This window comes from Anomalospiza imberbis, chromosome 17 (genome assembly GCF_031753505.1).
Source record: "Anomalospiza imberbis isolate Cuckoo-Finch-1a 21T00152 chromosome 17, ASM3175350v1, whole genome shotgun sequence".
In the NCBI taxonomy this organism is placed as follows: domain Eukaryota; kingdom Metazoa; phylum Chordata; class Aves; order Passeriformes; family Viduidae; genus Anomalospiza; species Anomalospiza imberbis.
Window position 1 is genome coordinate 6,903,656 of NC_089697.1, and position 22,555 is coordinate 6,926,210.

A 22,555-nucleotide genomic window follows, 5' to 3' on the forward strand; every position below is an offset into this window, starting at 1 on the left:
TGCCTTTGCAGTTCAGTACCTCAGTGCACTGGTGTGCATTCCCTACTGTGTAAGCAAGGAGTGGCAGCTTATGCACCTGTACAAGGTGAGGAGCTCACTCCTGACTAACAAAGAGGTTAACTGTGAGATCCCAGGTTGTGATGGTGATGAGGAAGGGCTGGCAGAGCCTTGGAGTGGTGGAGGCATCCTATGGGGGGAGGGTGGGTAGTTGTGCTGCCAGAGTTTTGACCCAGGGCGGGCTGCTTTGAGCTTTGGTTTTTCTGGGCCAAGTTTTGGTATGTTCCCTGGTCAGTTCCAAACTTCATGTATATTTATCTCTAGGATTAGTTAGAAAAAGTATAAGCTTTCCCTAATGCTCTGAAAAAAAAATGACCTGGTAAAAGACTTGGATGAAATTTCACAGCAGACTTGGCGCCAGACTGTTGGAGTGAGGCCGAATCAGACATTTGCCAGTGATGTCACTGGCTTTAGGGATGTGCCACAGGCATCCTTTGCCTCTTTCTCACCTGCTAGAAGGCAACAGTAGGTAGAAAATGTGTTCTTTATTTTTATTTTCAGTAATGGCTTCATGTAATGTCATTTAGGAAGAAGTTCAATAAAGGCCAAGGGCCTCACAGGCGTTCATGTGTGCTGGAGCAGACGGAATCATGGTCATGCTGGTTATGTATGGGTTTTGAGGCAAAACCCAGGAAACCCCAGGACCAGCCAGCATTGGAGGGGGATGTTTAAGGAAAACAAACACTTTGGTGTCCCCTGGGTGCAGAGCAGCCTGAGGGATGGTGTTCTACAGCCCGACAAGGCTGGATTCTGGACGGGGCTTGTAAATCCATGTCCCAGTGTTTTCCCTTGGCACAAGGATGTGATGGTTTGCAGCTTGGCTGGGGCATGGTGGCCAAGCATTGCACTGCTGCTGACAGAGCAAATCTGTGTGACAACTAACAGTAGTAAATAATTCACAGATTTAGGGTCTTGTCACTTCTTTCTGGGAAGAGGCAAATCTTGTTTTGTCTTTCTGGGAAAAGACAAGGCTTGTCTTGTTCTGGGAAGGGATGAGGAGCTGACAGTCAACACATCCCTTTGCTGCCAGTGCCCAGCTGACCAGTCCTTACTGGTTTGTGTGTCAGCACAGCCCACCATGAGGGGCAGGACAGGGACCTCACGGGGCATGGACAGGGGTGCTCCCCTGGGAAGCTGCATCAGGGATCAGGCAGGCACAGAGAGGCTGTTGGAGTTGTCCATGGTATGGCCATGCTGGAAGAGGCATCTCTGCATAGTGTCTCCTGCACCTTCCGTGGCTGTGGAAGAGGGGATGGTTTCCCGTGAGGGACCTCCTGCATGGGGGGGTTATTGTCTTTTGCTGTTTGATGGTGCCTCAGTTGTCTCGTTGCACCAAGGAGAATAAAAATGTGTTCCATGTTTGTGGAGGAGGAGGGAGACCTTAGGAGAGGCAGTACCATTTGGAAATCCCACAGATTTGTTCTTGTGAAAGCTCTGATTTATGGGAGTTTGTTCTAGTTTTGATCCATCAATGAAGGTAAGTTAAAGGTCATCAAGTCTAAAATGAGTTTACAATCAATTCTTGGCAAGTCAGCATCTCCAGCAAGCTGAGATATATCCAGAACCTCTCCTGCCCAAGAATGCTCCTGCCTGGCTTTGGCACTTGGACTAGCACTGAATTACAAACCCTCCCACACAATGGATACTGGAAATATTTGATTTATAATTTATTGCTTGCACGGCGAGAGTGCCAAAGAGTCTGATGGATGCAGCCCAGAACTGTGCCAGTGATCCAGGATGGGCACAGGGAGATGGATGCAGTGTGGTACCACGTCAGTGACCAGGATTGGGCGCAGGGAAGTTGACCTCAGCTCTGTGGATATCGGAGGAAAACCCAGCCCTGAGAGCCAACCCCTGCTGCTAAACCATAACTGCAGCGTTTGGAGTCTGCTCCCTTCGCATCGGAGCAGCCTTGCTCTGCTGAGGCTCAGATGGATGGGAGTGACCTTCAGGAATAGCTGTTCTAATGTTTATTTTATCAGGACCCAGCTCCGAAGCAGCGGAGCTGCTGGTTATTTTTAACCCAGGCGCTGAGCAGCTGGAGGCCTGGCTCAGCAGAGCCCAGTAACAAATGCTCTAAAGAGGAGCCGTGCATCATTGCTGGGCTGAAGAATGTTCCTGACAGGGAAGGCAGCGCTGGTTCGTGCCGTTAACTCCTTCAGGATTCTTTGGGGCTCCACGTGCTCTTGGCACTGGTGTCTGGGGAGTTGGTGCTGCCAGAGTTGGGGGCTGGCATGGCCCCTGCCCCTTGCCCTGAATGCAGGTGAGACCCCCCATCCTTCTGCCTCCTGCAGCTCTTGCCCTGTCCCAATGCCACAGGGTGGGTGCTCTCTGTCCCCTGGGAGAGCTGCTTGTGCAACTCCTTATCCCTCCCTGTGCCAGGCCCCACCTCTGTCCCCACTCTACCCCACAGGGCTCCCAGCCTGCTGCTGCCTTTTTGGGTTGTGTTGGAGCAAAGCAGGACAGGGAGGTGTGGTGGTTAAAGTTCCGAAGGGTAGGGGGAGATGGATTGTGTGGTTCTCCTGGGGGGTGTTTCTTGAAAGGCTTTATTGGCCAAACAATCTGCTGCTGCACGTGGGGCCCGGGCTCTGCTGTGCCCACTCAAGTTCCATGCTGGGAGCCGGAGCCGGGGCTGGAGCTGAGATGGGTCCTTGGCCTCCCATGGGGGAAGCAGAGCCAGGGTTTGGGGAGTTCTGGCCATGAACCTCAACCTGGCTTGGGGAAGCAGCAGCTGTGTGTGGAGCCCTGCACATGGGGATTTTATCTCATCCTAAAGATAAACAGAAAGGAAAGCTGGAGAACGGGCAGTCCTTGATGGGAAACACTCCCAGCTGCCCAACCAGCCTGAGTCACAGCGGGGATGGGAGACCCCACGATGTCAGGGTGACTGGGACAGCCAGTATGAGTGAGATTCTCCTGTCCCACAGACTGTCCCCTCTGCTGGGACTGTGGGGCCCTCAGTCAGACACCACCAGCTCTATAATGGTATCCATGGTGTTTGTTTGCAGGGGCAGGGAGGCTCCCACCCTGTTTGTGGGGAGCACGTGGGTGGGCCATTCTGGCATGGAAAGTGTTTATCTTCAGCAGAGCCTTGACCCCGGTTCCAGGTGTGAGACAAATCCCCACTCTCCTCCTGCCTCCCTGTGCAGGATCCAGCTGCCCTTCACCTCCCCAGCCTGGGCGGACAGCCCTGCCCAGAGCCTGGCACAGTGTGCAAGACCTGTTAGTTTGATTTACTTGTAGTGTTTCCCTCCAGTTCTCTGAGCACAATGTGGAATCATTCCTGAGAGGGGAGAAATTACCTGGGAAGGTGTCTCGGGGGCTGAGTGTAGAGCACCCTGAGAACACCAGGCCAGGCTGATTTGGGGCAGAGGGGGTGGCCAATATGAGGCCATTGTGGCTGCAGTGCCAGCCATGGCAATGACCACCCCAGTGCTGGGCTGGGAGAACTCACCCCCCACCCACATGGATGCTGGGCAAGGAGTTGCTGAGTCCTGCTGTGGGGAGGGGAAGGGCAAGAAGAGCCAGGTCTGGCTTTTAAAGTGAAAAATAAAGTTTTTATTCAGTGTTTGCATAGTTGATTCATATCAAGGTAATGTCCCATCCCTCCCTGCAGTGTCTGCAGTGCCAGGATGGTTATCGAAGCCAATGCCTGGCTGTACCCAAGCAGGTTATTTGCAGTAAATATTTATAGATTTGTTTTATAGGTATATGGTGCATAAACAGCTTTGTGCTCACAGTATAGAATCTCTCTCTATGGAGCTGCAGTCAGAGGATGATGATGCCAGGGGCTGGAGGGGTCGTTCTGCTGCTGCCTCTATGGAAATGGCTCTGTGGGCTGGGGCTGCCAGCACTGCACAGAGGAGGGGGCTGGCACAGGGGTCCCGGTGTGCCCAGTGCTGGGGGACAGACAGCACATGGATGTTTCCACTCCACAGACTGAGAGAACAGCAGTGAAGTGAGCGACTGCCACAGCAGTCCCCAGACCTCACCAGCCCCTTTATCCTGTCTGTGCTCCCGGGGAGGAGCGTGGGTGGCATCACTGCTGCCGTGTCGGGGTCAGGCTGGGTTCTGGCAGTCGCCCTTGTGGGACCACCTTGGGCTGAAGCGGGTGGGGGCCAGCGAGGCAGGGTTTCTGCAGCTGGGGGGCCATGGCAGCTGCTCACATGGGCTGGGGTGCGATGATGACGTTGCGGTAGCCCTTGACCCCTGTCAGCTGGTCACTCTCAAAGTCCACCATCAGCTTCTGTAGCCCCGACAGCCGCGGCATCAGATCCATCCGGAATTTGGCCTCTGCCTGCGGCTCCACCGGCTCCTCACTGTGGGAGGGCAGGGAGTCATTGTGGCCTGTCACCCTCAGAGACCCCTGTCACCGTCCCAGGGCCCGTGGTGCTGCAGGACAGTGCTGGGACTTTGGCAAGCAAAGGCCTCTGTAGGGTGGCCAAACCCCTTCCCCAGCAAGGTGTAGGGTAGGGATACTCTGAGTCCACAGGGACCAGCATAGCCCTGGCTCCTGCTGTGCCCCATGACTGCCCTCCCCGGGGGCTCCACACACAGAAATACACCCCCACACCACCCCCATCCCAGCCAGGTGAAGAGGGAAAAGCTCTTACAGCTCCTTGACCAGCTGTCCCTCAGTGAGGCCGGTGCCCTCCACCACGAACACGCAGCCGTTCAGGGGCACTGCAAGAGGGTTCACCAGGCTGATCTCTGCCACCAGCTTCCGATTCTGCATTGGCTCTCCTAAAATCTGCAAGTAGGAGAGGTTGGACCCCAAGCACCACTGATCCCGGGGGACACGGTGTTACCCCTGCCCCGGGGCTGAGGCAGGACCATAGGGATGCAGGTCCCAGGGGATGCAGCCCTGCTCAGTGAAGCAGGACCTGCAGCCCAAGCCCCAGGGTAACCCCAAGATGATCACACCAACTCATTCCCCTCAAACCTGCCTGGGATGGGACATTGAACCCTTACCCTGATCTTGATCGGTGGATTCTCAACATAAATGTCCCTGACAGCTACGATGATGTCGCCAGTCTGGTGATCATTCAGGAGAGCCACCACCTTGATGAGGTTGTCCTGGGTCAGTTTGTCCCTGTACTCTTCGTACAGGATGCGCAGGGGCACCCTCTTCTCTGGAAGGGCAGCAGAGAGGGGTCAGCACCCGTGGCATCTCCAGCCCAGAACCCACAGTTCTGTGCTGGCACCCAGCTGCTGCTGGCATGGTGTGGGCTCCCCAGGAGCTTCTCCAGGTGCCTTGCAAGGACTGGGGAGCAGGAATGCAGGGCTGAGGTTCCAATACTAAGTGCCAGAAGGGATGTTCAGGGTGTGGGGATGGGAAGGAGCCATGTCCTAGGGCAAGAATCCAGGGTGATGCCTGCCCAGGGGTCCAGAGTGCCAGCCCTTGGCAGCCAATGTGGGCACTGGGAGGCAGCCTGGTCCCTGGCAGCTGCCCACACTCAGCCCTCAGCCTTGTTCATCTGAAAGTCCTTCAGGGATGGGGCTGTCTGGGTGAAGGACAGGGAAGGAGGCTGAGATCAACCAGCTGCAGAACTGCCTGGAACAAGGAGCCTAGAGTGGCTGTGACCATGAGAAATGGAGCCTGACATTCGTGAGGCAAGATTTGAAGTGCTGTAGCATCAACTGAGACTGTGGGGAGAGGAACAAGCCTGGCTTTCCATACTGGCACAAAATGCTGGGGTGCTCTAATAAAAAATGCAGACTGGGAAGTCCTGGGGTCTATATTCTGAGGCAGGAGCTGAGGGTAGAAGTTTCAGGAGCTCATAATTAATGTTTCAGAAAAAATGGGGTTGGGTTAACTTTTGCACAGGAATGTTAAGTACCCTAAAGGCCACAGCACATATCCCCACTCTCCCATCCAGCCCTGCAAAAGGCTCCAAGTACCAGCTGGTGCTTCTGCCAGCATGAGCAGAGGCACATCCCTCTCCCCTCCATGGTGGCAAGAGCCAGCACATTCCTCATTCCTGCAAAGCAGCTCAACATCTGGCAGAGCGCCGAGCACTGCGTTTGCAGGAGGGCTGGTGAGGAGCAGGGCTCGGCGCAGGATAAACATTTGGCTGTTCCAGGACAGCAGATGTGTGGCCTTTCCAAGCCCTGAAGGGTCTCTGCAAACTCACGTAAGCCCAAACTCGTGTTTAACGACCAGATGGTGATGTTCACGTGTGACGAGGGTGAGGGAAGTTCGGGGGCCGTGCCAGGACAGCTCTGCAGCCGAACGCCCACCCACAGAGACACGGAGAGCTGCAGCACTGCTGGCCAGGAAACCCAGTGCTTCTCACTTCCTCCAGCCTGGGACCACGCACTCAGGGCTGAGCTGGGCCAGTTCCGCTCTCCCTGGTGTGGGAAGATCCCACCAGAGAGCCCTGCCTAGCCCAAAGTCTGAGGGAAAGCAGGAGGGATGCAGACAAGTGCCACAGAGTGCCTAGGGATGGCAGCCTGGGTGTGCCCAGCTTGCTCCCTTGGCATAACAGCTAGAGCAGCAGTGGCTTGTCCAGCTCCAAATGCATTTCCAGCCTCCGCCTGAGCAATTTCCTCATCCTCTCACAAAGATTAAAAATCCACACTGGTAGTTAACTGAGGAGGATGCCCCAAAGTAGCATTGCCTACCGAGGAGCTGAACACAGGCTGACCTGACCCCAGCCCTGGTGAAGCATCTCCTTTGCCATCAGTGGGTCTCTTACCTGCCCCGGGCTCAATGTCGATGTCCACCGGGTCCGTGAGGCCGCACTGGGGCCCGAGGGTGCCGTTGTGGCTGGTGGCGCGGGCGCACAGCGTCACCCTGCAGACACGCTCCTCGTCCGTGTTGTTGTTGACGACAGCAAAGACATCGAAGTCGCTGCCCTTGTTTGCACCCTCTGACACCTTGATCCTGAGGTGCAGCCCCTCATCCTCCTCCCCGACTGACTTCTTCTGATGCTCTGCCTTCTCAAACACTGCCCGCTCCTCCTCAGACCCTGCGGTGCACAAAATTCCTGTGAGTCCCTGGAGTACAGGGAGGGCCTGGCCTGGGCTGTTCTGTCCTGAGCCCTGGAGCCCTCCCGCTGCAGCTGTTTCCCAGCAGCAACATCCCTCCCTGGCTGTCTCTGCCCCTGAAATCCCCCATACCCTCCGGGTATTTGTAGTTGTGGGTGATGTCCTCCCGGCTGTCCCTGCCTATGCTCTTGGTGCTGATGTACTTCCCCACATCTGAGGATCGGATGCTCTGCTTCTGCATCCCGTCGCCCTGCACCACCCAGTACACCACGTCGGCGTTCACCTCGGCGAAGATGAAGGGGATGTCGTACTTGAGCAGCATGTCACCCTCTTTGATGGCTTTGACGGGGGCTGGCCCGCAGCAGTAAACTCCTGCACGAAGTAGAGCCACTGTCACCACTCCAGGGCTCAGCCACAAGGGGTGGCTGTGGTGGGGCGACCCAGCCGTGTCAGGGTGTGAGGTGGATGGAGCTTCCGTGTGGAGCACGTTGTACCTTCACTCTTCTCCTGAGGCGTGGGGTCCAGCACCTGCCACCCATCGTAGCCAGCTGCCAGGTCTGGACGGGCCATCCACGACTCCACCCAGCAGTGGAAGTTCCTGTGAGGGAAACCAGCACGTAGGAGTCTCAGCCTCCCCAAGCACCTGCCAGGCTCTGGGGAAGGGGCAGAAGTAGCCCAGTGGTGGGCAGGCTGAGGTCCTGCTGTGCTGCTCACCAGATCTTGTCCCAGGACTGCCTCTCCTGCTCCCCCTTCTCGTTGACATAGCGGTCAATGGTCAGGTTGGCGTTTGTGTCATGGGCTGAGTTGTAGTTGGTCACCACCCGGCTGGGGATTCCCAGGCACCGCATGACTGCAGGGAGCAGGGCAGGGTGAGACAGGGGCCCAGGTTTGCACCCCCACCTCCCCAGCCCAGAGGCCCAGGTTTGCACAGCTCGTGTCCCGTGGAGCCCCAGGTTTGAACAACTCCCGCCCTTCCCCTTGCCTGTGAAAGGGCTGCCTGGGGACTGATCCCCAGGAGAAGCCAGTTCCCACAGCCACAGTGCACAGGCAAGCTGGCTGGGTGGCACCTGGCTCTGACAGCCTGACTGGTTTGATATTGCAGCAAAAAAAGGCACAAAAAGCGTCTGTGAGAGCTTTGGAGGTAGAGTGTGGGAAGCCGTGCTGAACCCTGGATTTCATCTCCCAGCTGTCTTTCACTGCACAGGGAACTCCCCAGGGAGCAGGGAAGCAGTTACAGTGCTTCAAAGGGAGGCTATAAACCTCTGTGAGTCGCTGAAAATCCACTTTAGTTTTCTGCTATTTCTCTCCTCTAAAAAGGGTCTCGTCTGTCTGTGACACATCAATGCTCTCACAGACAGCGTTTTTCTTGGGGCGAAGCTGCACGAGCATATGTGAGTGTTTCCCAGCAGCAGCAAGTCTGGAATTGTTGTCTTCTTTTTCCCCAGTCTGTTTGCCCTGGTGGCCATGACATTATTTTGATCTTAGTGGGTTTGTGACTTTAATGCAAACTTGGCCTTACAGTCACTTCCCTCACCCTGGCCTGCCTCAGTTCCTCCCTTGCTGCCTGGCCTGGGAGGCAGTGCTGATTGAAAAACCAGAGCCCTTTTGTATAATTTTTTCCCTCTATTTCCTGACAAACTAGAGTAATAGAGAGCTAATTGCAAAGGAATCATTGCTGGCTGATTGCAGCGCTTCCCTCTGGACGCAGCACTGGGAGTGGATGCGGGCAGGGGATGGGGTGGGAGACAGGGGAGATGGAACAACCCTGTCCTGTGGAGAAGGGGAGACCAGAGGAATCTGCTCTCACCTGTGCATGCCACAGCAGCAAAGACCCAGCACTGGCCGTACTTGACTGGCTGGCACCCAAACTTCTTCCACCTCTTGAGAATATCCACACTCCCAATCCAGGCCATGGGGCTCATCCCATCCTCGTAGCAGTTGTCCCACCGCCCAAACAGCACCCCTCGGTCCTCGTCATTACAGTTCACCTGTGGCAGGAGAAAAGGGGAAAGATGGAGCAGCAGGAACAAGCTGGGGAGGGAGGGAGGGAGGGAGTCTTTGCCCTATTCACATGCACTGTCACCCACTTTAACATCCTGTATCCATGCAAGAGCTCACTGGGATGCAGGTGGACACGGTGCTAATTAGGAATGAATTTTAGAAACACATCCTCCTGCCTGGGAATTTGGGAGTGATTATCCGTGGAATGATCTGTGCCCATCTCTGCTTTTTGTTTCCTCTAAAAAAGCTCTTATACATATGGGAACAGTAACAGAGAAAGGATGTAAAAGAGAGAGGAAACACCCCAGAGAAGGAAAACGGTGTAACTGGGGGGGATGGCAAATGCTGTCTACCACAGCTGTAGCTGGGGGGTGTTTGCACCCCAGGGAATGTGGGGTGCTGGGGACACCCTGCTGGCTGCAGCCCAGACTCACCATGGCGCTCACCACCCTGCCAATGTACACGGGGTCATTGCGGCGGGAGCAGTCCCGGTCCTGATCCCTCAGGTGCTTGGGGTTTATGTCCAGCATGTTGAGGCAGATGGCTAAGACGTCATCCTCAAACTGGTGGAGAGCAGGGAGAAAAGGTTGTGTGAGGTCTCCACAGGGGCTCTGCCACCTCTGTCCTCCCTCTCGGGCTCACTGTGATGCCCCTGCCAGCAGAACTGCTGGGTACAGGGGTCACACCTCCTCAGGGTCCCCTCCCCAGCCAGCATCCGCTGAGTGATGTTCCCACTGTCCGCAGTCAGCCTGTGAAGCCTGTGGGTGACCTCCTGCCTACGTACTGGGGCTGGATCTGGTTTCCTGCAACCTCACAGGGGTCAGGGCCTGGACCTGACCTCCAGGAAAATCTACTTCCCATCACGGCTGAGTCACAGCCCTTCCTTGAATTGAGGCACGGATCCTGTGGAGGCCATGGGCACCCCCACTGCTGCGGGCCCCCAGCCCTTTGCTCAGGGAGGGTGGCTGAGCAAACCCTGTGCCCCATGGGTGCAGCTCAGGGTGTGAGCACTGCCTTATCAGCACCCCTGGCACAGTGCCCAGGAATTATTTATCAGGCACCAGCTCCCAGCACAGCAGGGCCACCCAGATTAGGGACACATGGGGCCCCCAGGAGCCCTGGGGAAACACTCCCTTGCCTTGCTATGCTTTGAAGTCAGCGCATTCCCTCTTGGAAATGAGATTCCGGTTTCTCTGACCCATGGCTGGCCTCCAAGGTGCTGACAGCATTTGAGGGGCATGTTTGTGAGGGGCACACACATGGCACCAGTCCCTGTGTCCTGCAGCACCAGAGCTGCATGGCCTGGGCCAGCCAGGGGTCCCAAGGGTCCCAGGGGGCCTTGCCCGCTCACCTGGCCGAAGTTCCAGGGGATGGAGAAGATGTAATCACAGGTGCCCTGGTAGATAAGCCCGTCCTGGGACAGGACGTACTCACGTCGCTCGTTCTCGTCACGCATGAAAACCGCGTCCTCTGTGGGGACAGCAAGTGATGGGGACAGGGCTCTGCCCTGCACAACCAGCTTCCTGACCCCCTCCCTGGGGATGGATCCAGTGGGAAATGAGGCACCAGGGGCTGGAACTGCTCATGCCTTAAACAGCTGCTGGGGAATTTCAACCAAGGTTGATTTAAAGTGATGGGAAAATTTCAGCGGGTTTGTGGTTTGCTTTTCATTCTTTCTCATGTCTCTGTCTTTCCTCCCTTTTATTTAATGGAGATGGATCTCTTCTCAGCAGGGGACACCCCCTGGGGGTGCAGTGAGCAGTGGGAGTGGGTGTGCTGGCTCAGCACAGCCAAAGCCATTTCACTCACAGCAGCTACTGCTGTGGAAATGAACATTTACTGGAAATGTTTGCAGAAGGAAACCCCACACATCCACCCCAAGTGCTCAGCACAGCCCTGGCTGAGCAGAGCTTCCTATGGCCCCTTATCTCTGCAGATCCAGAATGGGACTTTTGAGATCCAGGAAATCAGCCAGTGCAGGGGCAGGGGTAGGACATGGAGAGAGGAAAATCCCAGGGCTGTTGAACCTTACAGCACTGAATCGAACCTCTCCTCTGGGTCTGGCTGCCCAAATTTCACCAGGACAGCGATATCCATGTCACTGAGCCCACAGCTGGGTGCCTGGGTGAGGATGGGTGAGAATGGGCCTGGTGGAGGCAATTAGGGACAACTGGGAGCAAGTGGGGACAACTGGGGGCAATTAGGGACATTCAGAGGCTTTTCCTCTGTCCCCTGCCTGGCCAGGAGCTGGTGCCAGGGACTGCCCAGGGCTTCACACCAGCAGCACAGTGGTGAGCTCCCACTGTGTGGTGGGGGCAGCCTGGACAGGCCATTGAGTGTTTGGGGTGGTGGCAAAGGGGCTGTGTGTGTTGTAGGGTGGGGATGGTGCTCCTGACCCCAGCCTACTGCAGGGATTGTGTGGAGATGGAAGCAAAGTGAAGCTTTCTGCTTAAACCTGCATTCAGACCAGGGTTTGGGACACCTGGGATCTGCCCTGGGATGAGACCTGTAGGGGAGGTGCGTGGGGAGCATCTTGTATTTGCCTGAGCCTTGGAATCCCTGGAGTCAGAGAGGTGGAAGCCTCACCTGGGTGCCAGGGGTTGAAGAGCAGGACGAAGTCCCCGATTTGGTAGCTGGAGCCCTGGTAGTCAGTGCAGGTCTCCAGGGTCATGCTGTAGCGGCCGATGCAAGCGTTGGCTGGGGAGCAGAGTGACACAGAAAGGGACTCCCCGTCCGGCTGCTGGATCACTGCGCTCCAGCACGACTCCTCTGGGCAGTCAGTCGTGACAAAGTGGGAGCTGGTTCCTGATGTCTCACTGGGGCAGGGCCCTGTCAAGAAGGAGTAGGTCAGTTCTCCCAGTGCTCCAGAGCCCTTGGGAGCCCCGTGCCATGGAGGCTGCACCAAGGTCACCTGCTCCAAGCCCCCCTGCCCTGCAGCAGCTGCCTGGATCTGGGCTGTCAGAGTCTGGGAACATTCATCATGTATTTGTCAGGTACTGAGGGCACAGGGTAGCCCAGCTGAGGAGAGCTCAGGCATGTCTCTCAATGTTTGGGAAGGGACAGACTCGCCCTGGGGGGCCAGCAGAGCACAGGGGCGCTTGCCAGGTCTCTGTTCTCGGATGCACCCGCTCCTGCCTCTCCTCGGAGCAGCGCTGTCGAGTCCCTCCAGCCACGGCATGGGGGCTGGCAGAGCCCGGCCATGAGCCGCAGACGCCCGGCACTGCGTGCCCCAGTACGTGTGTGCAGCCTCAGGCGTTGCTGCAAACATCCCGGGATTAGGGATGACCTCAGTGGCCAAAGCGCCGAGCCTGGGACAGTGTGATCCTTGCTGGCCCCTCCGAGCTGCAGCCATGGCCAAGCCACCTGCACTGAGCCAGCTCCAGACCCGCTCGCCGGAGCGGTGACGCCCAGCCCGGCCCCGCGGCTCCCTGGCCATGCAGTGCTTGGCCGGCAGCCGAGGCAGCGGTGCCACTGCTGTCCCCTGTCCCCGCCGGAGCACCGCCTCGGCTGGTCCCCTGCCAGCCCTCGCCCACAGGCCAGTCACCAAAAATACTCGTGAACTCATGGTAGTGACACAGTTTCTCCTCTCGGAGAGGCTGGGCTGAGTTCACGGCGTCCTTTGGGCAAGAGCCAGCCCGGTGCTGCCATGGGCTGGGCAGACTCCCAGAGCCTGCCTCCTCCTCCTCCTCCTCCTCCTTCTCCTCCTCTTGCTGCCCCCACAGCCCACAACATCCCCCTGGACTCCGGCACCTGAGCAGGGCTCTGCCAAAACGGCTACTGCAAAAACGCAGCTCTGTTTTCACTCTACTCTTCCTTCCCCCTTTCTTGTGGGAGGCGGCACATGGCCTCGGTGGCTTTGCTGTCCCAGGATGGAGGGGCAGGTCTGGCGGTCCTTGCCTTGACAGGTCCGGCCACAGTGAGGAATGTGCTGGGGCCGCTGCCGCCGGTGGGGTGGCACTGCCACGTGCCTCTGCGAGCACCAAGGCACCTTTCCCCTCTTTCTGCAATGCTGGGGCTGGGCTCCAGCCCAGAGGAGCCTCTGCCAGCCTGTGCCCTGGCCTGGGAGGCTGTGCCTGTGGCTGTGCCTGCGGCTACTCCCCCTGCAAAACCAGCCCGGGACTGCCTGGCTGTAGCATGGCCTGGGGAAACCCATGGGGCTGCTAGGGCACCGAGGGAACTGCTGGTGCAGGGTGAAGCTGGGAGGTGCTGGGTTTTGTTTTGTCACCAGAGCTTTTGGGACGGAAAAAGGAGAGTTTTACTCTGTGAGGAAACTTGGGTGCAGTTTTACTTTGAATTCTGGCTGGGTTGACTCAGCATGGTGCTTCAGCCCCAAAATAACTCCTGCCTGAGAAATAGTTTCCTCTCCCTTTGCTCTGAGCTGGCGGGGCTGAGCCCCTGCCCGGTGGCTGCACCCAGCCCTGGCTGTGAGAGCAACAGCCCAGCCCAGCCCCGGCCCGGGGGGCTGCGCTGGGGGGGCTCCGTGGGAACATTTCCTTTCTCCAGTGTTTGTGTTTCCTGAGCAAACCCCGCTCCGGAGTGTCTGAGAGGCAGCAGGGCTGGGTGTAAAGCCCATCAGCAGAAATGCTGTGATACCTCTGGCTGAAAAGATACACTGTGCTGATGTTTCTCAGAGGGACAGGAGGGTTGGGCAGGATCCTGGCCTCAGCCAAGATGCTGGTGAGCTGGCAGCTCTGTCATGCTCTTAGTCTGGCTCGGCCCTGGGAGGAGGAGGAGGAGGGGAGGAGGTGATGATGCTGGTGGCTTTTTGTTTTATTTCTTTATTGCTTCTCTTCCGCTCTCATTAAGGAGATGAGTTTCTATCTTTTTTTCTTGTTGTGATATAAAAGCTGCGCACAGCACCAGCCTCTGCCAGGTGAGGAACAGGAACTGTGTCACATGGGGCAGGTGTGGTGGCACAGCCCCCGTGGGAGCACAGGTGAGCTTTGGGGCAGGGGGTGGTGACACCTACACAGCCCTCCCTCGCGACACAAATGTGGCGGCACTCACCGGTCTCGACGTTGAAGGAGAGTTTGTCCACTCCCTCCTCGTAGCCGCGGCCCGAGAAGCGCAGGGTGATGGTGAAGGGCTGCCCCCGCCGCACCACCAGCTGCTTGCAGCCCATGTCCGCCGTGCGGTGCTCCCGCCCATTGCGGTCGCAGTGCAGGTCCCACGTCTCCAGCACCAGATCTGCGAAGCAGAGGCAGGTACAGCTCCGAGCCTGGGACACGTCACGCAGTCCCGACGCTTGGGAAGGAGGGGTGGCTGTGCCCAAACCGAGCCCTGGGCTGGGACCTTGGCGAGGGGTCTGAGCCTCCCCCACCCACACTGCCCTGTGCTCCCAGATGTGCCGGGCAGAGCATCTCTCCAGGAGGGCGCTGTGACCGTGCCAGACTCTGAGCATCCTTCCAGGAGCGCTCTGAGGGCTGGGCTCCCGTTGTGCTGTGAGAGTGGCACAGCTTTGGCAGCCAAGCTCACAGCGACATTTTGCCCTCCTGATCCAGTTCTATGCTGTGTTGTGCCGTGGAGCTGCCTCTGTGGTATCACTGTGCTGCCAGAGCTGTGCCAGGCCTGTGTCTCACAGCACCCAGCACCAGGGCAAAGCCCAGCGCTCAGCTCTGCTCTCAGGGCTGCTGTTTGTGTGCCCCCATCCCAAGCACGTGCTGATAAGTGAGCCCAGGAATGCCCAGGATGTTCCTGTGCCTCAGCCAGGCCTCCAGCAGCTTTACTGTGCTGCACCTGCTGACAAATTGGGGAGAGAAAGTGTAGATTTGGTGACAGAGGGTGTCTGATGCCCCAGACATATGCAGGCTGCTGTGCTCTGCTCGCAGCCCAGGCAGGGCTGTGTGCCAGAACACCAGCAGCCATGTCCCTGCCACCCTGGGCACTGTGCTGGAGCGATGAGATATCGTTCATCATCACTTGAGGCCACTGACCCCTGACTGCTCTGCAGTGACGTATTAATCACCAGAATAAGCAAAAGCATTCTGTGCAGAGAGCACAGCAAGCTCAGTGCTAGTGAGGGAGTGGGCAGATCAGTGGGCAATCAGTGGGCAAGCTGGGGCTTGCTGCCCCATGCCATGGCTCTCCTCGGCCATGCCCTTCCTTGTACCAGCTCTGGTAGTCACCAAGCCCTCCTTGGACCAGTGCCAAATGGAAACAGCAGCCCATGAGCTCCCCATTCCCAAAGCTAAATGAAAACACTGCTCCTGGCTCACTGGGCAAGGTGACTACAGTATGGGCCCAGTGGAGGGTAGTAGGCTTGTCCCTGTCCCCACCACAATGTGAGAGCCACTTGAACAGTCTGTAACTAAGGGCAGGGTCCCCACAGCCAGTCCATGAGAACTGTGAAGTGGGGCCAGAGCACACACAAACCCTTTCCCTCCCTGCTTCCCCCTCTGTGAGCACACAGCCCCATGCTATGGGACACAGACTGTACAAGTGGAATCTCATGGCTCACATGGAGCTTAGTTGACATGGTTAAACTCGCTGACAATAAAAAAAAAACAAACAATAAGTGTGTCCAGAGAACAGGATCAGGGCTCCTCCTTGTCCCAGTCACCCTGGCGTTTTCATCCTCAGCAGATTTAGCAAAAAGCAGATTTCTCAAAGCACAGGTGCCTCTATCCAAACCAATGAGTGCCAAGAGATGGGTGGGAAGGGGGCTGTGGTGCTGCAAGTGGTAGCAGAACCCTGGGCACTCAGGAGCAGGAGCTGCCCAGTGTATTCAGGAGGACACAGTGTTAAGCTGTGCCAGGGGAAATTCAGGCTGGACATTAGGAAAAAAATGTTCACAGAAAGAGTGACTGGGCTTTAAAATGTGCTGCCCAGGGAGATGGTGGAGCTTCTGTCCCTGGATGTATTTAAAAATAGACTGGATGTGGCACTTAGTGCCAGGGTCTAGTTGATAAGGTGGCATTAGGTCATAGGTTGGATGTGAGGCTCTCAAAGGTCTTTTCCAAACGAGTCAATTCTGTGATTCTGTAGCTGCTCAGCTATGTGTCTGTGTGAGTGTCTGACCCGAGGGACCTGCGTTGGTATTGCTACAGCAGTGCTGGGAGCCAGGACAGCCTGCGGCACCGTGGCACAGCAGAGCAGAGTGATGCCGTGTCACCCAGAGGGCTGTGTGCCCGTGGGAATCACAGAGATCCATTTCCTGGGACTCTGGGGGCAGCTGTGTGGAAGCTGGGGGGTGTACCTACCCTGAAAAGCCAAGCGTGCAGGATTCCTGAAGCCCAGAAGCTCTTTTCCTGCCTGAGCCTCCTGAAATCCCCTCACCGTGTCAGGCACACGCTCCCAGCCCAGCTGTCCACCCTGCTCTACCGGGAAAGCTTTAAATAGCACCAAACTTCATTCTACGGGTACCAGCGACACCCGGGCCGGAGGAGAGTCGGGAGGGAGGGAACGGCTCAGACCGGCGTGGACCCCGCACGGATCCTGCTAGGCTCCTAATCGCCGTCCCGCTTTAGTCCTTCCCGTTCCCCACCGCCCTAGACTTCGGCTGAGGGTCAGGGACCGGCTGTAGCCCCAGGCGAGCAGGGAGGGCGCGGGGGCACCGAGCGCCGGCTGGGGCGGGGTGCGGCCGCTCGGGACTTCCCGCGGACGGGACCGGGCCCGGCACCTGCGGGGGTTCGCGCCGCGCTCCTACCTTCGGCCATGCTGCCGGCGCTGGGCGCTGCGGGTCGGGTGCTGCCTCTGCCCCCGCCGGTGCACGTCCCGGTGCCTGTCCCGCTCCCGCTGGCGGTGCTGTCGGTGCCGCGGTCCGGATGCCGAGGAGCTGCCCCTCACCGCCCGCTGTCCGGCCCCACCGCCCGTCCCATTTATCCCGCCCGCCCCCCGCGCACCCCCCCTCTCCCCGCGGCCGGGCCGCCGGAGGGAAGAAAGGGAAAACAAAGTTTCCAGGAAACGGGCGGGTTTAGATCCCACCTATTGAAAGCAACCACCTAAAAAAAAAAAACCAAAAAAAAAAAAAAGAAGCAGCAGGCCCCCGGAGCCCCCCGGGTTGGCCCCCACCGGAGTCTCCCGGGACCCCACAGCCCTCGGGTAGGAGATGGCCCCGCTGCCGATCAAGAGGGGGGAGAACAAGGGGGCGGAGAGGGGCTGCGCTGCTTCCAGCGAAGTGCCAGAACTCGGGACTGTTTTCTCCTTATAAAGTTCTCTCCCTCCTCTGGCAGCGTCCCCATCCTGGCCAATCCGGGTGGGATGCTCTTGTCGGGAATTGCATCCCCTTCCCGTAGCTGCATCTCTGAGAGATGGAATCTGAAGGGGAGATGTGTTGAAAACTTCGCTGCTGGACAGCAGATGTGTTGGAATCAGCGCTGGTTGCTCTGGGACATGGAAGTGTGCACACAGCAGTGACCACCACTTTCCCTGGAAGTCCCTGCCGCACGCACTGGCCATCCCTCCCTCTCCTGCCTGGGGATCCCTGCCTCAGGGTCTTGCCAGAGGTACCACCTGGGGCTGCCTGGCATGTCCCAGCCCTCCCTGTGTGTCCTAAGGGTCACCCAACACACTAGAGACCACCTATCAGGGACAGAGGGCTGAGACCCCACACCTCCGTGGGCTCTTGGGGTTTGGGAGTTCTGCCCTCCCCACACTTGGGCTGGTCCTGGTCAGGGGCCCCCAGCTGTGGCCAGTGCTCTGCTCAGGCACGTCAGGACACTGCACCGGGAGGGTGTAGTGAGTCAAACTCCCCCTCCAGCTCTACAGAGGGATTTTAGAGTTGCTAAGGTCCAAGCATGCCAAGGGCAGAGTCCAGCAGAAGCCCCATGTGCAGGTACCCTGGTGTGTCCTGCTCTGGGGGCACGTGGCTGGCTTTACAGAAGCACTGCCCCGCAATGCAGCCGTGGCTGGGGGTGTCCCATCCTCCATCACGTTCTCTAAGGGAGGTGGGAAGGGATGTTGGAGCAGAATCAGCAAATCCTTGCTGAGAGAAAGCTTGGGACAGCTGATTTTAATGGAAACAATTCATGTACTACTCCACCATGTATCTGTATGGGCTCGGGGTGTGCAGGTCATGGTGGGGGCCTTTGCCAAGTGCACAGCCTGTGCCAGCAGGGCCCTCCTCACCCCAGCAGTGCCACCTCACCGCAGCAAGGTCCATACAGGAATAGTCTGACAGTGCTGCCCTGTCAGTGTGCCACTCTCATGCTGGGGTCTTGCTCTCCTTGCTCAGGTTTGAGAAGAGACAGTGAAAATGACACCCTCTCCCTCTTCCCAGACCCCTTGGTCCTTGTGGACAGCACTGGGTTGAGTTGTTCCCATGGATGCAGGGAGGGGTCAGTGGGGGAGAGTGTCCCATGGGCTGCACCCTCTCTGAGCATCAGGGCCACAGGAATTGCTGTCCTCTGCCAGGCCACTGTGACGCCTGGGGAGGGCTGGTGGCCATGGGAGCCCACAGCTGGTGTCACCTGCCCTGAGCTGGCCTTGCTCCCAAGGCTGCTTCGTGGGCACAGGAACCTCTGCCACTGGTGTTGCTGAGTGCCAGTGTGTCTGGGCTCGTGCTGCTGGGTTCGGCTCTGCCTGCACAAGCCCGCTCTTCCTCCTGTACCCAGTGTGAACTCTGGATGCACTCTGCAGCGGAGGTGCACACTTGAGTTAATGTGTGACAAACAGTCAGAAGAGCACTGCCAGCAGTGGAGGAATTGGAAGCAGCCATTTCTCACTCAGCTTGGAAGCACGAGCAGTTTGTTGCTGTGAGGGGGGTAGGGGTGTGTGGGATGTGTGGGACTGGGCAAGCTGGGGTGTCTGGTGCTGGACAGGCTGTTGGGATTATCTTCTGTCCAGTTGCCTGCCAAACACAGAATGGGAACCACTCACAGTACCTGTCCCTGCTCCGGCACCTGGGGCAGAAGTGGCAGGAGACAAGTGCTTGTCTGTCCCCTGGGGCTGTCTCCCAGGGCTGTCCCTCTGGCTCTGTCCAGTCAGGGCTGTCCCTCAGGGGCTATCCAGGGAGCTCCGGGCTTGGTCCCAGCACCTCACCAAGAGGAAACTTCCCTTGTTTCCAGCTTTAGTGCCCACTTCACTCACCACCTTGTACTGCGGAGGCATCTGTCTGACCAGGCACTGGAAAATGCCGCCCATGGTAGGCCAGCCACACTGCTGGTGTTATTTTTACTCTTCTTACTAAGACAGGGTTGCATTAAGAGGGTGTTTGCACTGCTGAAGCCCAGAATAACTCCTCATTTGCTCAAGGTGTTCAGTGCAGGATCGCGAATTTCCTCGCCCCCGCCTCTCTCCTGGAGCTGCTTCAAAGCGTGCCGGTCCCTGCAGTGCCGGTCCCTGCCGTGTGTCCTGCACAGACAGAGCCGCTGTTTGCTCTGCTGGGTGTGTGCCGGGGCGGCTGCAGCCCCTCCAGTGCCCGCACATCCTGACTCAGTCCCTTGTGCAGGCAGATAAACAACCCCTGAAAAGGGGCAGTGTCTGCTCTGAGTCGCCCTGTTAAGTCGTCAACTGACTTCAGGAGCTCTGCCCATCTCCTCGGTGCTTCCCGCCCCGGGTATTCCCCAAACTCAGCCTCAGCCCAGCCGCTGCTCCCGCAGCCCCCCGAAGCCGGGGCACCTGTGCGCTCCTCGGTGGGGGCCCAGCCTCGTCCCGGGGTGAGGGTGTGTAAGGGGCCCTGCAGGGAGGTGACTTCAGGACAAAATGTTTTATGTCCACGATGGCAGGGCCAGCAGGGAGCTCTGGGGGCTGTGTGGGCATCCTGGCATGCAAGAGGCAGCAACTACCCCTTCTCACACCTCTGATCTGTGAGCATGGGAAAGTACTTCCCAAAGCTGGGGTGAAAGACTGTAGCTGCTCCATATGCGGTCGGCAGAGCCAAGGAGCTCCTCAACAGCCGCAGACAAGGGTCCTTAAGGGCATGCAGGCTGGGGCGAGGGAGGGTGGGGATGGTGACGGCATCACGCTTCCTTTGGGGCTTTGGTTGCCACAGGCAGCTCTGGCGCTGGGCCAGCGGCTCAGCAAGACGGGCTCAGTGCAGCGCGGGGCTCCCGAGGTGGTGGGGCTTAGAGCTGGCATAAAGGGGATCTTGTTCCAGCTGTGGGCAGCTGTGCCAGGCCAAGCACTGCAGCCTTTCCTTTAGGAGGAGAAGTGACTTTTTAAGGAAAAGCAGGTTGTTTTTCCACCCGGCCCCCCAGGCAGGCGTGGTGTGCTCCGGTGTCGCAGCCACAGGGCAGATCCAGCCCGTGGAGTTGAGGCGCCCGCGGCTCCCAGGGCACGGGGAGGGATGTGCGGTGGTATCGGATGCAGTCCGGGGCTCTGGCTCCTAGCTCACGGCACAGGGCTGAGCCAGAGGCTGTTCCCGAAAAATGCGGAGCCTGAACCAGCATGACCCGGAGGGATCGGCCAGCAGCTGATAATCAGCTTCTCTTGGGAGTCCTGGTGCAAGGCCGGGGGTGGGGGGGGGCCTCAGGAGGAATTAATTATGTTACTGTCTTTGGTTTTAGGCAGAGTCTGTATTTTTATTTAAAAGAAATGAGAGAAGAAAACCCTCTTGAAAGTCTCTGGGTTTATTGGGTCTGCAAGCACAGTGGGGGCAGGAAAGCTGGGGGCTTCCCTGGCAAGGTCCCAAGCAAGCCCCTGGGAGGTGGGTCCTGTGTTGGACAGCAGCAATGCATGCAGGGGAGGTGGATTCTCCAGCTGTGCCAAACCTTTCCTTGCTGGTGGCCCCAGGATGACCACAAGGCCAGTTCCACTGTGGTAGGGTCCCATAGCACTCGAGAGTGGGCTGCAGTGCTGCAGGATGGGCTCATGTCCACTGCCAGCATCGTCATGAGCCAAACACAATGTTTTGCAAACTGATCTGGCCGTACCTGGTGCAAACTGAATTCCAGCCTCTGGCTGTCATTTCCCAGCAGTTTGTTGGAACCCCCCCAGCGCTCCCTCCCCAGGGCGCCTGTTCCCCCAGGGCGCCGCTCCCTGGTAATCCCTCACCACCTTCATAGCTTTCAGGCTCCAATGGGTCTGCAGGGGGAAACAAGAAGGATCTGTGCTCCCCAGTTGGTGCATAGAGTGTTTGTGCTCCTCCATGAGTGCACATGTCCAGATTTAATGCCTGAAGCTGGGTGGTTCCCCCAGGGCTAACACATGAGCTGTGTGTGTCCCCCATGCAGGTGGCCTGTGTCCTGTCATCATCTTCCCAGGGTGGGTGTCTGCAGGGCCCCTGAGCAAGCGCTGGCAAAGGCATTTTCCCTTCATCCCTTGGGATGCAGCACAGCTGAGATTTTGGAAAGCAGCTGCGTTGGCCTTTCCCTGGCCAGCTCAGATCAGATTGAGTTATGTCCAGCCCTTGGAGCTCTACCCTTTGGCGTTACCCTTCACCCTTCCTGTTTTCCTCTGGTATCACCGGTTTCTTTGGTTTTCAATTTCTTATGGCTATCCTGCAGCTCCCCAGAGCACCAGCAACCCCAGCTCAGTGACAAGCAAGACCTCTTTTTGCTCTGCCAGAGCAGGCACTTGGAGAGAATGAAGTTTCTCTGGGATACCTCTGCTTGCAGCCACGTCCCAAAGCCAGGATTGAGCTGGTGTCCTTGTCCCACAGCTCAGCTCCTTCTTGCACCCAGAGCTGCCTCTGTGTTTACCTGCTGAAACCAGACCCACCGCCCTGGCTGTCACCCAGGAGGACAAATCCAGGCAAGACAGTTCCCACTGTGGCACGGACCAAGCCCCCAACTTGTGCTCCTGAACTCCCACGGCTGTTTGTGGCTGAACCCCAGTTCCAGGGGCTGCCAGGACAGGAATGGGCCTGTGGTGGCTCTGCTGGCACCAGAACTGCTGGTGGGGGGGCATGTGGGGGGCTCTGAATTTTCCCACACGCTCTTGTAACTGCATCTCTGCCTTGCCACCCATTTCCCACACTTCCTCCTTGACTGGGACAGGGCACAGCTGTGGCAGTGGCTGGGAGTCTGGGAACCCCAGTGCCTCTTGCTCTTCCTCTTCTGTTTTTCCTCTTTGCTCTGTCTTGAACCCAGTGACCCTGCAGCCCCTGCAGTTTGTAGGGCAGAGCTTGATGGAAATCTGGTGGTGAGGAGGAGGAAGAAGAGTGCCGTGGCTGTCTCTGGTTGGACCTCCCTGTTCTGTGCCAATCCATGTACTGTGCTCTGCTGGAGCAGGGCTCAGGAAGCACAGGGGGAACGGCTGACCCAGGAACTGCCATGGGGAAGACAAGGTCATTCTCTGGGGCTGGGATCTGTGCCTGATCCATGGGCCCTCCACCTCTCTGAGCTGGTTTTGTTGTCTGCTGCATCCAACATTTTTGAGCTTTTTTCCTTTGGAAAAAAGCATTTCCTGGGGTTTTGTGGGAGTTTCCCTCCAAGGTTGGGGGGTGCTCTGCACCTTGGCACTGCCAGACCCTGACCAGCCCACACTGCTGGATCCCTGCCAGCCCCTGACACATGATTTTGCCATTTCACGAGGGAAAGGAGACATTGATTAACTCCTGTACTTGCCTTTCTGGAAAGGTTAGGTCTTAATTGGTCAAACCTGGGAGTCATAAATCATGTGCTGAAGG

At 57.7% G+C, this 22,555-nt stretch overlaps 1 protein-coding gene across 1 annotated transcript; it reads right to left on the reverse strand.

Moving 5' to 3' along the window:
- Positions 1-3,592: 3,592 nt before the first annotated feature.
- On the reverse strand, positions 3,593-16,846 carry TGM2 (transglutaminase 2). Its single transcript, XM_068207687.1, has 13 exons — positions 16,694-16,846; positions 14,056-14,235; positions 11,635-11,877; positions 10,400-10,518; positions 9,483-9,611; positions 8,855-9,035; positions 7,762-7,897; positions 7,542-7,645; positions 7,180-7,419; positions 6,756-7,028; positions 5,029-5,189; positions 4,671-4,807; positions 3,593-4,376 (listed from the first exon to the last, which is right to left on the reverse strand). The coding sequence occupies exons 1-13, from the start codon at positions 16,701-16,703 to the stop codon at positions 4,220-4,222; spliced, it is 2,070 nt and encodes a 689-aa protein (XP_068063788.1). The 5' UTR covers positions 16,704-16,846; the 3' UTR covers positions 3,593-4,219.
- Positions 16,847-22,555: the final 5,709 nt, after the last annotated feature.